This window comes from Biomphalaria glabrata, chromosome 11 (assembly GCF_947242115.1).
Source record: "Biomphalaria glabrata chromosome 11, xgBioGlab47.1, whole genome shotgun sequence".
Lineage (NCBI taxonomy): Eukaryota > Metazoa > Mollusca > Gastropoda > Planorbidae > Biomphalaria > Biomphalaria glabrata.
Window position 1 is genome coordinate 5,270,994 of NC_074721.1, and position 14,000 is coordinate 5,284,993.

At 35.8% G+C, this 14,000-nt stretch overlaps 1 protein-coding gene across 2 annotated transcripts in view; it reads right to left on the minus strand.

The window, feature by feature from the left end:
- The window catches only part of LOC106056134 (uncharacterized), a 69,843-nt gene extending 55,843 nt beyond the window's left edge, over window positions 1–14,000 (minus strand). For both annotated transcript variants that reach the window (XM_056045469.1, XM_056045468.1), the window contains exons 1-10: window positions 13,869–14,000; window positions 13,537–13,656; window positions 10,943–11,069; window positions 8,674–8,909; window positions 8,158–8,421; window positions 6,309–6,434; window positions 5,286–5,555; window positions 3,832–3,958; window positions 3,136–3,347; window positions 1,931–2,194 (exon numbers count right to left, since the gene is read on the minus strand). In XM_056045469.1, coding sequence (XP_055901444.1) covers window positions 1,931–2,194; window positions 3,136–3,347; window positions 3,832–3,958; window positions 5,286–5,555; window positions 6,309–6,434; window positions 8,158–8,421; window positions 8,674–8,909; window positions 10,943–11,069; window positions 13,537–13,624 — 1,714 coding nt within the window. In that variant the 5' untranslated portion in view covers window positions 13,625–13,656; window positions 13,869–14,000. The remainder of the gene's footprint in view (window positions 1–1,930; window positions 2,195–3,135; window positions 3,348–3,831; window positions 3,959–5,285; window positions 5,556–6,308; window positions 6,435–8,157; window positions 8,422–8,673; window positions 8,910–10,942; window positions 11,070–13,536; window positions 13,657–13,868) is intronic.

Consider the following 14,000-nt stretch of genomic DNA (forward strand, 5'->3'; position numbering starts at 1 on the left):
ATTTCAAACCCTGATATAACTTTTTATTTATTATAATAAATGCTGACTGCAAGAAATATGCAACACTGGCCAAGAAATTACAAATGTTCTACAACAATCCGAATAAATGGAATCAATGGATTGTCATCTGTACCTTCTATCAATAGTGTTGATGGAATGTTATATGGTGAGAAAAGTTATGCCCATGGATAGGGGACACTACTCAGGTAGCCAAGATGGCTGAGTAAAGTTGTTTGTTATGATCTGAAAGTGTTGTTATTTCAAGTTTGTTTATATTCAATTATCTTTCGTAACATGGTGGCAGCGGTGTACACATCTAATAAAGGTAAACGATAACCTAGAGAAACTTAAAGAAAATAGAACAAAACAGTAGCTAAAATGGCAACTGCTAACAGATATTTCCCAGTACCGCAACCGCTATTGCAAACAGACAATATGGCGGCCAATAAGAAAAGATTCAGAGACTGGGATGACTATGAAAAGACCAAACTCATAACAGAGACAGAAGATATACGTGTAACAACACTAATGACCGTAATAGGAAGTTAGGCAGCAGTCGTGTTTGATTCATTTGGAAAAGGGCAGGAGACAAAAATAAATGAAATTTTAAAGAGTTTTGAAGAGTTCTACGTTGGGAGAACGAACGAAACATATGAGAGATATGTCTTCAATACGAGAAGATAAGAGGAGGACGAGAGCATTGACTCGTACATAACTGCCCTGAAGAAACTGGCAAGCAGCTGCAATTTGATTAAACTAGAAGAGAGTCTGTTTAGGGACCGAATTATCTTAGGGGTTAGAAGTGATCACTTGAAGATGAAACTGTTGCAAGATGATAAACCAACCCTACAGAAATGCATAGATGTGTGTAGGATATATGAAAAGGCAAATGAAGGATATTAGAGAAGGAAGAAATAAACTTTTGGACAAACCAACAATTGAAAGAATCTCAACATCTAAGTCAGGTCCAGAATACAGAAAAGAATATCAACAGAGTGACAAAGGGCCAAGACAAAGGAAAACATGTAAATTTTGCAAGGGCGACCATTAATTCATAAAAGAAAAATGTTAGGCCTGGGGAAAATCGTGTCAAATTTGTGGAGGCAGGAATCATTTTGCCTCTGTCTACAGAAAGAAAATATACAGCATTACTCAAGCAAAGACACAGAGCAACATAGACTCAGACACAGAAGAAGATGAAGGTACACTCAAAACTCAAAACTGCAATGAATGGCCCCAAAAAGCATAGGATGACGGCCGTTATGATGATCAACAACCAAAGAGTCAGATTTCAAGTAGACAGTGCCGCCGACGTCAATACCATAAACGAAAACTATGTGTGCCCAGACAAGATAATACCGACGTCCCAGAGATTAGCAATGTGGAATAAGACGGTAATGGAGCCAAAAGGAAAAGCTACGTTGGTAACCACCAATCTAAAGACCAATGAGAAATTCAATGTAGAGTATGTGGTAGTACCAAATGATCTAACATGCCTGCTAGGATTATCAGCACAGAGGAAAATGGAACTCATCCACATAAATGAAGATCGATATATTGCCAAAGTCGAAGCCACAGGAAACAAATATCAAAACCCTGACGCTCTAGGTGACTTAGGCGTGGTTACATTGAAAATAGACAAAACAGTAAAGCCCAAAGTTATACCATGTAGTTATACCATGTAGTTATACCATGTAGAAGAATTCCGACTAAATAGACTAATTAAAAAAGCATCATATATCACTCGAACACAGCTACTATCTCTTAAAGAGCTTTTCCATAAAAGATGCCTTTCCAAAACACTCACGATTCTTAAAGAAAACCTTCACCCTTTAAACTACTATTACATAAGACCTGAACGAAGTGGTCGTCTCCTTTCCATTAGAACTAAAACTGAAAGATTTAAGATTTTTTATTTGACATTACTTACAGATGCAAACGTTGTTGGAGCCCATGACGAGTCCAGGTTTACATCGACACTCGTGGCTGCCTGGTAGATTGTGACAACGGGAATAGTCTGGGCAAAGAAAATAGTTCTGGGAACATTCGTCAATGTCTACAGAGCAGTCACTGCCTGTCCATCCTGACTTGCATGGGCAGTATCCAGTGATGCTGTTACACCCTCCGATGGTGTTGTTGACGTCACAGGAACAGGGTGTTGAACAGTTATCATCGTACATGTTGGGAGGACATTCTTTTGTTGTTTTTATTTTATAAAATAAGATATAATATGTTTCATTTATTAATGTATAGTGTACATATATCAAAACAGGAAACGGTATAATGCTATAGTCATTGGTTTATGGTTCTTACGCAATAAGAATACAAATTCTAACATATCTAAGAAAAAGGAAACATGTGATATATTATTTATTTACCGGTGAAAGTGTTTGTTTACTAAAAACTTTTACTTTTATTTAAAAACAATAAAATGACAAATGGAGTTTGTTTAACATTAATTAATTCCAAGGTGGTCCCTATAGGAAAGTCGTATTTAAACATTACACACTCACGCTTAAATTACATCCATTACTTACTACGCATATTATTGTCATATGTTAAGGTCATAGATTTTGCGAAGCATATACATGAGAGCGAAATAAGCGCGGGAGTGGGATTGATCTAGACTGGAGCGGAGATTCTAGGATTGTTCTCGGACAAACAAATACATCGTTGGTTATATTACAATATAGAAGGCGTGAGTACTAGGGATCTGGCTCATAAATATCATAAATGTCACAGTCTGACAATATTCGTCACATGAATACTAGTCTCAACAAATACGTTTCTAATAGGGTTGATCTTAACAGGCAAGAACAACTTTCCTTCACCTTATGAATGCTAACTGTTAGTATTGGGAGAAAGGGGGACATACAGTTCTTCTCTAGCAGTAACCTCATCTCTAATTTGGTTACACGATCTGCCACTTCTTTAAACTATCTTATAACTAACTCATTTTTAAAACTCATTTTTAAACTATTTGTAAATGTATCGTTCCCATACAATTATATTTAAAAAAATATAGTTATGGTTGTTACAATAACTATTTTGATATTTTCAAAGTAATAAATCACAAGGCATTAAGATATACACTTTTGCAATATCATGCTTCCGTAAATACTAAAAATATCATACCGTGTGTCCAAAACGAGGCTGTAAATCCGATGAAATCACGCCTGTTATCGCACCAATCTGGGTATTGCACAATTAACATTTCATTGCCAGACGACCTAACCAAATTTGAACTGGGCCAATACGATCCGCTCCATATAACGGAGTTCGTGTGATTCCCGTTATAGATGTAAACATAGCTACAACACCAATAACACAAGTTCATCGCCAGAAACCTAAAGCGAAAAGACATTGTATAATTACCTAAACAATAAATGTAAACAGTGGTCTGGTGGCTGAATGGTCAAGCGCTTGGCTTTTAAAACCATGGTTGTCGAGTTCAAATGCCTGTGTAGACTGTTATTTTGAACTTCGGGGTTTAGTGTGTGCAACTCCAAATATATATGTGTGTGCTATTTTTGTATAGCATATCTTTCATGCTTTTAGCTTACTCAGTACACCATGGTCCAATATTTTTTGTAAACCAGTGGGTGAGATGTCATCTGGAAGGTTTCCCTGCTGACTTAAGGCGCTCAGCAAAGACATGTCAGATCGAGTGGGGTTTTGAGCTCGAGCCATTTGGTAGATAGCCATGCAGTTTATACCTCACAGCTAAACATGCCTCATCATTAATTGATATTGATATATATTTTCAATGTAATGGCCTAAAAAAAATGTTATCTCAAATCGTTCTCTTTATTAAAAGGTTGTTTTTTTTACCTCAATGAAATCACGTGTCCTACAGGGGCAGATATGGTCCAGTTACAATCTTGACTGACATTCCTGTCCACTAAATGAGAGGTGGAATTAATTGTTCCCGAAGTTGCTGTGAAAACCTTTCCGCATTCTGAGTACAAACAAAATTAACACATTAACATTAACAAATGAAAGCGAAATATACCGCTATAAATATTATAAATAGTAGTTTTTATTTAATACATTTATGTTGTGGGTGGGGAAAATTAATTTTATTTGATTTGGTACAGTTGCGCAATATTAAACTTGTTAAATAAATAACTATATAAATATTTACACCCCCCCTCTCTCTCTCTAATATATATATATGTATGTATGTATGTATGTATGTATGTATGTATGTATGTATGTATGTGTGTATGTGTGTGTGTGTGTGTGGGTGTGTGTGTGTGTGTGGGTGTGTGTGTGTGTGTGTATTTAAATTGATTCTGTCTATATTATAATAAAAGTTATATTTAGTAACTTTACACAACAACGCTTCGTTTTATCTTTTTTGAAGTTTGTTCATTCTTGGTACAATATATATATATATATATATATATATATATATATATATATATATATATAGGCTTGTGAAACAGCATTTTTGAAATTTCAAAAGTATTATGATTTTTTTTTTTTACATTAACTCTTTTTAAGTCACTCCTTCAAGGAACCTGGGTGGGTGGGTGGACGTTGATGTTAAAAGGACACTAGCGATTTTTCTTGAAATTTAACAGTTGATGTATATCGCTTGGAAAAGAATTACTAGCTTGTTAGCCACAAGGGGAAAACTTTAATTTGAGCGTTATATTTTTCAAAGTAAAAAAAAAAAATTAAATTTGGCTAGAGACTAAATCTAGGTCTAGATCCTGCATCGATTTTGAAAGAACTATGACGTTCTTGAAAGGACAATCACGTTTATATGATTCCGAATGTAAGGATTTATGGATTCAAGAGTTTAATAAATTAATGTTCTTTTAAGTATAGATCTTGATGTTTATCATTGAAATATTAAAAAGCGTACAAGATCTATACATTCCCTTAACCAGAATTCTTTCTCAGGAAGAAGGGGGCCCTGGTATAAAAAATTAAATCTAACAATAATTAATTTTAAAGAAAATAAAAATCGCTCGATAATTTCCATAAAGAAGATATTGTCTTTTTTTTTTTCAAAAGTATTTTTTTATGTTTTTTTTTCTTTTTTAATCTGTCAATACATTTTACAGAAAACAACAACAAAATGTTAACTGCAAATAGTGCAAAGGTGGGGAGTATAAATACAAGTCAAACCGATATACATATAGTGATATAAAGTAAAAAAGCTAGAATAATAAGGCGCTGAATGATTTAAGTTTTGTAAAAAGAAAAAAAAAGAATAAATTAAAAAGGTTCCAAGAGAATTTCATATGTATGTGGCATTAACGTTTTTACATTACCGTCACATGTCGTTTCATTGATTGGTTCAAATCCTGGGGAGCACCGACATTCAAATGATCCATAGGTGTTGTAGCATTGGGCGTGATCTTTCTCCAGGACACAAGGCTGCATTATAAATGTACACTCGTTGAAGTCCTCTTCACAGTACGTGGATTGCCAGTTCAGGAAACAGTGACAAAGGCCGTTGGTTTTGTTATAGGATTCAGTCCTGGATGGATAACACTGAGTGTAGTGGGCGCAGTCATCTCCGTAGTACCAGTCAGAACATTCTAGACCAAAAAGAGTGACTTCATTAAGAATATATAGAGATACAATATTTTAAATTTCAATATCACTGCCTGGTATGGCAATCTGGGCATTAAAAATAAAATTGAACTTAATTGAATTCTAAAAGCTGTTGGTAAAATCATTGGCAAAAAACAAACCCCATTTGGGCAGCTGTTTGAGACAAACATCCATTAAAACGCTAAAAAGGTTCTAGAAATAAAAAATCACACTTTGTGTCAGGATTTTGTGATTTTACCATCACAAAAGAGATACAAGACACCGATAGCAAAGACATACAGGCACAAACACTCTTTTGTTCCCCTAGCAATCAAATCATTAAATAGAAACAATCTGATATAAACTTTTCACATGTATATTATAAGTGAGTCTTGTGTGAATATACATTTTGTTTTTTTTTAGTTACACTGTTTTGATTGGTGTGATGCACAAATTGTAAGACAAATTTCCTTACGAACAATAAAGAGTATTATTATTATTAATTTTATTAATTAAAATCATGATTTTTATTATACATGACATAGGTCTCGTACTAATTTTTTTTTCTTGTTATAAAATTTAATTACATTCTCAAGTCATCTCTACTACTCTATTGCAAATCAACATATTGTGTTACAATATACGATGGAAATGCATGTACCAAGCCATAGCTTCTCTTTCTTTTAGTCTATTGGCTTTGTACATAACAAAATAGCTTTATAATTGGTCTATGTATATACAAATTATAATTTACTTACCAACACATGTGATTGTATCATTTCCCAGTTTCATTCCCTTCGGACAATGGCATGTTTCAGTTTGTGGATTTGTTTCCGTTAGACCACAATAATGAGAGCATTGTTTTTGGGTACATTTTTTAAGCTCTTAAATAAAGAAGAGAATTGTTAGATAGTTTTAAATCAAGCCTTGCTATGTCGAAGACTTGATTCTCATGAAATATCTATTCTCATTAATATTTATTATGTTCCTTCTGCCGCAGTGGCGCAGCTAGGGTGGGGGAGGAGGGTGTTACTTTGAACATCCCCCGGGCCCCTACTTGAGGGAGGCCCCCAAATGAGTGTTTTTATATTAAAAATTAAATATTACGCAAAATGCAGGGGCCCCCATAGAGGTCAAGCCCCGCCAGGCCCACAAACGATGGCAAATTCCTAGCTACGCCCCTGTTCTGCCAAAAAGACGAATAAAATTCCTAGTTGAGGCTATTCTCTCAAGAGTGAAAATTTCTTGTCAATAAGTTTGTAGGTTTTTGTTTTGGTAATTGGTTTGTACATTAACGAGTTTATTATCAATACGTATGTATTGCGGATAACTACATATTATAGACGTACATTTAGATAACTATTTGAGTGTTTCTGGTGCAGTAGCGTCACTGGAGGGGGGGGGGAGGGATGCATATAGCACCGGGTTACACCCACAAGGGTGTGACACTCAAGTTTAAAAATAGCACTTTTGCAAAAGCAGACAATTTCAAACAAATCAACAATAGCTAGGTTACTGGGCATGCCAAGCACACGTTTGACATACAGACAGATCTTTATTTACAGGACATCAAAAATAATAAAAACAAAGTCTGCCTTGAGCACAGCTTCTACTTAGCTCCTAGACTTAGGCGGAGCTCTGTTGTTTATTTCTAAATGTCAACGTTATCTCTAGTCTAGTTCCTAACAGTGCACAACTTCTGCAGTGTTAGTGCGCACGGGAAGGCAACATAAAAAAAATGGACAGGCCTGTCATTGAATGAAGTTCTATCCGAGGCGAAGGACAGAGAGGAATGAAGAAAGACGGTTGGCGGATCTTGTGTGGTGCCCCCAACGGTTCAAAAGACTAAGGGATTGGTGAAGGTAGCCTACATTTTTTACTTAAATAATGTTGACCGGATTTTAAAACTCAAGTAAACAAAACATGATCTTTTTGTGTAAATCCGTAACTAGATATTTTTTTTTTATTGACGATTTCCATCAAAGACAGATAACTGAAATAGTTCACTGTATTCGTGTATCCGGTGCACAAACTTATTTTAGTATTTAGTTGGGAAGAGTTATCTTTTTATATGGTGTCCACTCTTTTTTCTTCCGTTAATTTTACGTTTTCCATTAATCAATTCCACATTTATCCATATCCATTTTTCTTCTTTCTTAAAGTTACAGTATTTTTTTTGCTTTAATGTCTCTATAATATTGTTTTTTGCGTGGGGATGCATAATAACCAGTATGCGATTATAAAGTATTTCTTGTTCCTTGCCTTAGTATAATCTGACGTTTAAAAAAAAAAATTCCTTTTTTTTTAAATTGAAGTCACTTGTATTAAGAAAGTTTATGATTCTAAGCACAAATCTTGGCTACTAATAACATATGGAAGAAATCTTAAGCCCTAAATACTAATTAGTTTCTCGTATTTTTTTTCTTGTATTTTATATTGAAAAAAATTTACACTCCACAACTGATATTTTAGTGAATATGAGACACACAAAGATATTAATAACAAAGTAATATTATATGACAGAGACATTGTCAAAAAAAGGTTAATTGAATTTTTTAAATTTAAAGTTGTGATTAGAAGCGTTTGAACAAAACATCAAAGATATACCTGCACAATGTCCAGTGCTGTTTTTGGCTAATCCAGGCTTACACCTGCATTCATACCCTCCTGGAATATTAACGCACGTGGCATACAGGTCACTGCAAATGTTCGGGTCTTGGCAGCGGTCAATAAGGGCGGAGCAGTCCCAACCTGTCCAGTTAGCATTACACATACATCGTCCATCTATATTATTGCAGTAATCAGTATTTGCTTTGATGCAAGAACAGTTCTGGTTACAAGTTTCATAACCATAAGTGAAAGGCTCGCAGTCTGAAGAAATAAAAAAAAAATATCCAAGAATGTTTTGACCTAATTATATTATAGGCCTACTTAGGTGCTAACAATTTTCAATAAGACTACAATCTACTATGTTGATACATACACACACACACACACACGCACACAGGTAGGTAGATTGATTCACAGGTAGACAAACAAACGGAAGGGTAGATAGCTAGTTAGATAGATAGATAGATAGATAGATAGATAGATAGATAGATACAAATGTGCCACAATACTGACCAATGGCTCTATATGAAGCACTGAACCCAGTTCTTGATCCTAAGCTGTCAGATTGGAAGACTACTGTCAATGTATTGCCAGTAGATCGAATTAGAATACCCAATGTACTTTCTTCATTATTGTAACCACAGTATGTCTCGCCTACCCGTGGATATTGTTGACTGGGTCCATCAAAGAATGTGACATAATCCATACAGTTTTGATCATTGTATCTATCTAAGTCTAAGCGACTAAATCTGTGGATAAAAAATATTTTCACTATTAAGAGAGTCTCTGAAACTATGGTATTATCCACATGTTACACACTGGCGTCACTAGAGAGGGTTCGGGGGTGTCACCCAAGTGGAAAAAATATGAACTTTCGAAAAAACATTTTGTTGCATTTGTGACAGTAACTAGGTACACGAACATTCAATCAACAATTATAGGTTACTAGATCACTGTACTATGGTTCCACAAAAGATCAATCAATTAAACAGATTTGTGAATAATTTTTTTTTGGGGGGGGGGGGGGAATTATGAAAAACTATTTTGGGTGAGACGCAATGGCTGAGCGGTAAAGCGCTTGACTTCCGAATCGGGGTCCGGGTTCGAATCCTGGTGAAGGCTGAGATTTTTAATTTCAGGATCTTTGAGCTCCTCTGAGTCCACCCAGCTTTAATGGGTACCTGACATTAGTTGGGGAAAAGTAAAGGCGGTTGGTCGTTGTGCTGGACACATGACACCCTCGTTAACCGTATGCCACAAAACAGATGACCTTTACATCATCTGTCCTATAGACCACAAGGCCTGAAAGGTCTGAAAGGGGAACTAGTATGCCAGGTTCACATCTAACTTTGCATTCACTTGCACCTTCCTTTGATCTGCTGGGCACTACACAAGATCTGTCAACCTTATTTCTCCATTCTTATCTCTCATTTGTCTTTGATATTCATTCGGATGTTCTTTCTGAAAATATTGAAGCCTGCATGGGTTGACCACTTCAGGGGCCAATTTTGAGTTTGTTTCCACACAAACTGTCTTTGTAACCTTGTTTATTTCTAAAATCTTTTATGAATGTTTTTCTCAAAAAGCCGCCCAAATGTTGTTTTTTTTTTGCCAATGACTTTACCAGCAGTATTTAGGATTCAGAATCAGATGACCTTTACATCATCTGCCCTATAGACCACAAGGTCTGAAAGGGGAACTTATTTACTTACTTACTATTTGGGGGAGGTGTGACACCTTTAGCTAACTGCACCGGGTGACATCGACCATAACGACGCCTGTGCACTTGTATAAGGCTTCTTGGCTTGTTTTAGATTGCTTTATTTCATTTTTTTTTATTTCAGGGAATCCGGCAGTAGTAGTAACTGATACTTATATTCTTAATCGTCATCCTTATCATTAAGTGCCTAGAAAACGTTAACTAAATTGTTTCTATATCAACTTTTTGGGTCATAGAAAATATCATATCTGGCTCTTCGGGCCGAACTGATACATCATGCACAGACGATTTCAAAGCCTAAGAGACGACACTAAATCTAGAAAGTATTTTTCCTAATTTCCATAAGGTATAATGGAACATAATTTAAACTCTTGACAAACGAATATTGTCAAACAAAATGACCAGTTAATCTCTCCTAGCATCTCAATTGGAAAATAACATTATATACACCCAGAAATAAGAGAACAAGTTTTTGTTTAAATGTGTACGCCGTTTATATTGAGTTAACATGCATCAATTACTTTGATTCAATAATAACCAGGGGCGTAGCTAGGAATTTTTTCATTGTTTTTGGGGCCCCTGCATTTTGAGTAATTTTCAATCTTTAATGTACAAAAACACTCATTTGAAGCTGGTGGCCGGAGGATTATTAAATTCTCCCTTTCCTCACCCTAGCTACGCCACAGATCATAACTGTACAAAAATTGCGTAAGTCATTCTCTTGACCTTCTTCCCTTTACACATCTGCTGTCTTACATGTGGAGTCCAATTCGAGCTTTAGGGGGAGAGCACTGTTGAGTCGATGCCATATCTCGAAAGGCGTATGTCCCTTAGTATATTTCTCTATATACTGAAAGCATGTCGTGTAGGATGTGGTCATCTTCTTTTTTTGAAGTAACGTCTGTATTAGTTTCGAAAATTCATTTGACTGAGCTTGCCGTGAGTTTCTCTGATTAAGATTTTAGTTAGAAACTAGCGATTCGACATGATAGTGAAGTAAAAAGCAAGAATTTAAAAACATTTTTTGTTTAAGTCTAAATTTGTTAAGAGTTTTAAAACTACCTTAAACTGACGACCTGGTTTGAGGCTACTGATACATGCCACTGACATGAAGAGTTATCTGGGTAGTTGTTTGGGTAGTTTGGAGAGGTTATCACCCCTGCTTGGTCAGACAGTTCCCCGCCACAATCTGAAAAAAATGACCTTATTTATAAAGAAAGGTAATACCTATTATAACATATTTTTAAAATAAAAAAATCATTATATAACAGCTGATCTCAAACTTGTAGCTCTGCGACCCTTCTTTTTTTAGTTTTCTACTAGTAGCCGATCACCCCTTCTATATAAGTACTTGTGCTATGCTAAAGCTATAAAATCGAAATAATGGAAAATGTCTTTGATTTAGAAGATCAAGGATGGGTGCAGTGTTTTACCCAATTGCGACCTGCATATTTTGCCACATCTAATGCAAAATTGTCATCCGGGGGGTCTATTTAAGTTTTCTTTTTGTCTTCTGCGCCTCTCTTCAAAAGGGCTTTTCTTTTGGACCTCAAATTTGTGTCCCTCGACTTTCCTATATGCATTGCAAGAGCCATATTTTTAATCAGGAAGCAACATATAATTATATTTATACTAATACATTGTAACGACTCTCTGTATCAGACTCTCTGCAAACACCGCACAAAAAAAAACAAAAAATACAAGCTCAAAGAACTTGACAACTCGGGCTTCAAATAAGGTAAATCTTTATTGACACACAGCATCCATTGTTCTGTTAGATAACACGTAACGCTGATGTGCAAATGCTTCACCGTAGATAACAGTACTGCTAAAAAAAAGTTCTGTACTGCTAAACCAAACTATGCTGGTTTCTCCAACTTCTCTCGGGTTTTTGATGGGTTTAACTGTTTCTAACCGACTTCACACTAGACTTAATGTATCATCTAGAGTCATGAATCCTCGAGTATGAACTGTCTTGACACTATCGCTCTTTACATTGTGTCACCTAAGGCGTTCTCAAAAACGTTTGAACCTCGCCGCCTCGCTCCTTCTGGGTGATCACATGACATGAGTGGTGTACAGAACACGAAGATTTCCTGAAGCGTCCAAGCGTCGCACATCATCACTCATCATAGTTGACCACTCGTCTAACGCTTGCATACGTTGTCTGTGTCAGCTTGATATCATACACATAATTACCCCTGCCTGCGTCGCCACCACGGTTATAACAAAATATTTTGGTTATAATTAATTTACAAACTAATGAAATTTTAGCCCAATGAACTGCATTTATTAACTTTTCAATAACATATTCATCTTGCATAGTGATAATAGTTTTACAATTATCTATCGGCTCTGTACCGAACTATCTTACTGTACTGGACTGTCTTGAATCTAACATATATAGAGTTTCCGAAGACCTTCTCGAAAGCGATAAAAACGCCACGGACTTGTCGCCTGTTCATTCTACACGATCACATGACAATGTGAGATTTGCATGTGGAGTGGTCAGACCAGGACTTGCCTTTCGTCCTATCTCAGTCTTGACCGCTCGTAGTACGCTGTCCTGTATCACATGTGCTGACTGATAACACACGATTACAAACATGCGTGTTGCCACTTCATGTGCAATGCAGTTTGAAAAGCAGGGCTGGGCGTGGATAACAGCATGGGCAGCAATAAACTACGCCGCTACAAAATTAGTTGCGACAGTACGAATGCTGGGCAGGTTTTTATTTCACCAGATTAGAAATTCTCGAAGCAGTCTTTACGATATGATAACGAATTCAGTATTGCTCAGCATTGTCTTACACTCTTGGTGCCCATTATATTAACTATCCTGTTATTTATGTCTATATTCAGTAGCTCATCATTGATTATAATTGAGCCAATGTAACAGAAATTATCAACTATTTCCAGAGTAGAATATTAATGGTCACATAAGGTGCAGAGCTTGTATTTTGGGCTAATATTTTGGTTTTGCTTTGACTTGTGTTTTAGCCAAACTTCTGGCATGACAAACTATGCCACCGCGACACCAATGAAAAACTGTGCCAAGTTTCAACATGATAAAAAAAATGGGAAGTGGGAGAAATAAGTTAATAACTTGTAACCATTTTGTACCAAACTGACAGACAGACAGGCGGAGTGAGTTGATAACTTGAGATGAGATATTGACCTAATTATAATGAAAAAAAAAACTGATATTTAAACAAGGTCTAGCTCGCAAAAAAAAGTTAAACTCTTTATTCTTTAATGTTTTAAGATCGTCTCACATTTGCACTAGATACGTTAATTTAATCATTGCCACTGCGTAACCAACCTATCAATCGCTTAACCTCTTTTCAACGACGCTTAGGAAACACACGCACTCCAGTGACTCCAAAACACACCTTTTTGTCAGGATGTTGCGCTCTCCCCCCCCCCCCCCATATGACAGGAACTAACGCCCCCCCCCCCACACTAGTGAAAATATTTGTTTTTTAAATTACCAGTAATAGATAAGATAAAATTGCAAAATAATTAACCCCTTTAAAGCAGACAAACATACAGCCAACGTACAGCTTCAGACCATATGGAAATGTGGGGGAATGGTGTTTACAGGAATGTTGAATTAACAACAATGAAAATAAAATTATTAAAAAAATTCTACTTACCAATAAATTGACAAAGTGTACATTGGTTTAAAGATAAAGCGTATAACGCAGCAATTAAAACAATAGGTATGTTAGTTTTGCTGGCCATGACTAGCGTTTCTCTGAAGGCATCAATAGTATCTAAAAAAAAATAAAATACAAATGATAAAATGAATAAGCCTTAAATGTCGTAGATTTATCAGCCATATCGTGGTGAAATCATGTTTTTGAAAATGCTGGCAGATAAATTGCAGAAAATATTTAAACATCTCTAAATAAATAGTTTAACTAAAAGCTTTATCTTCATTTGTATTGATTGGTCCCTATATATAACACAGTGCAATGTAGCGTACTTAGTATAAAGTATTGCCCATGTGTATTTAATAGTTCTTTTCACCAAACGTCTTGACTGGGAATTTTTTTTTTACATTACGGAACTAAATTATCTGTCTTATATACCAAGGGTACAGCTCCCTGTGCCAAAT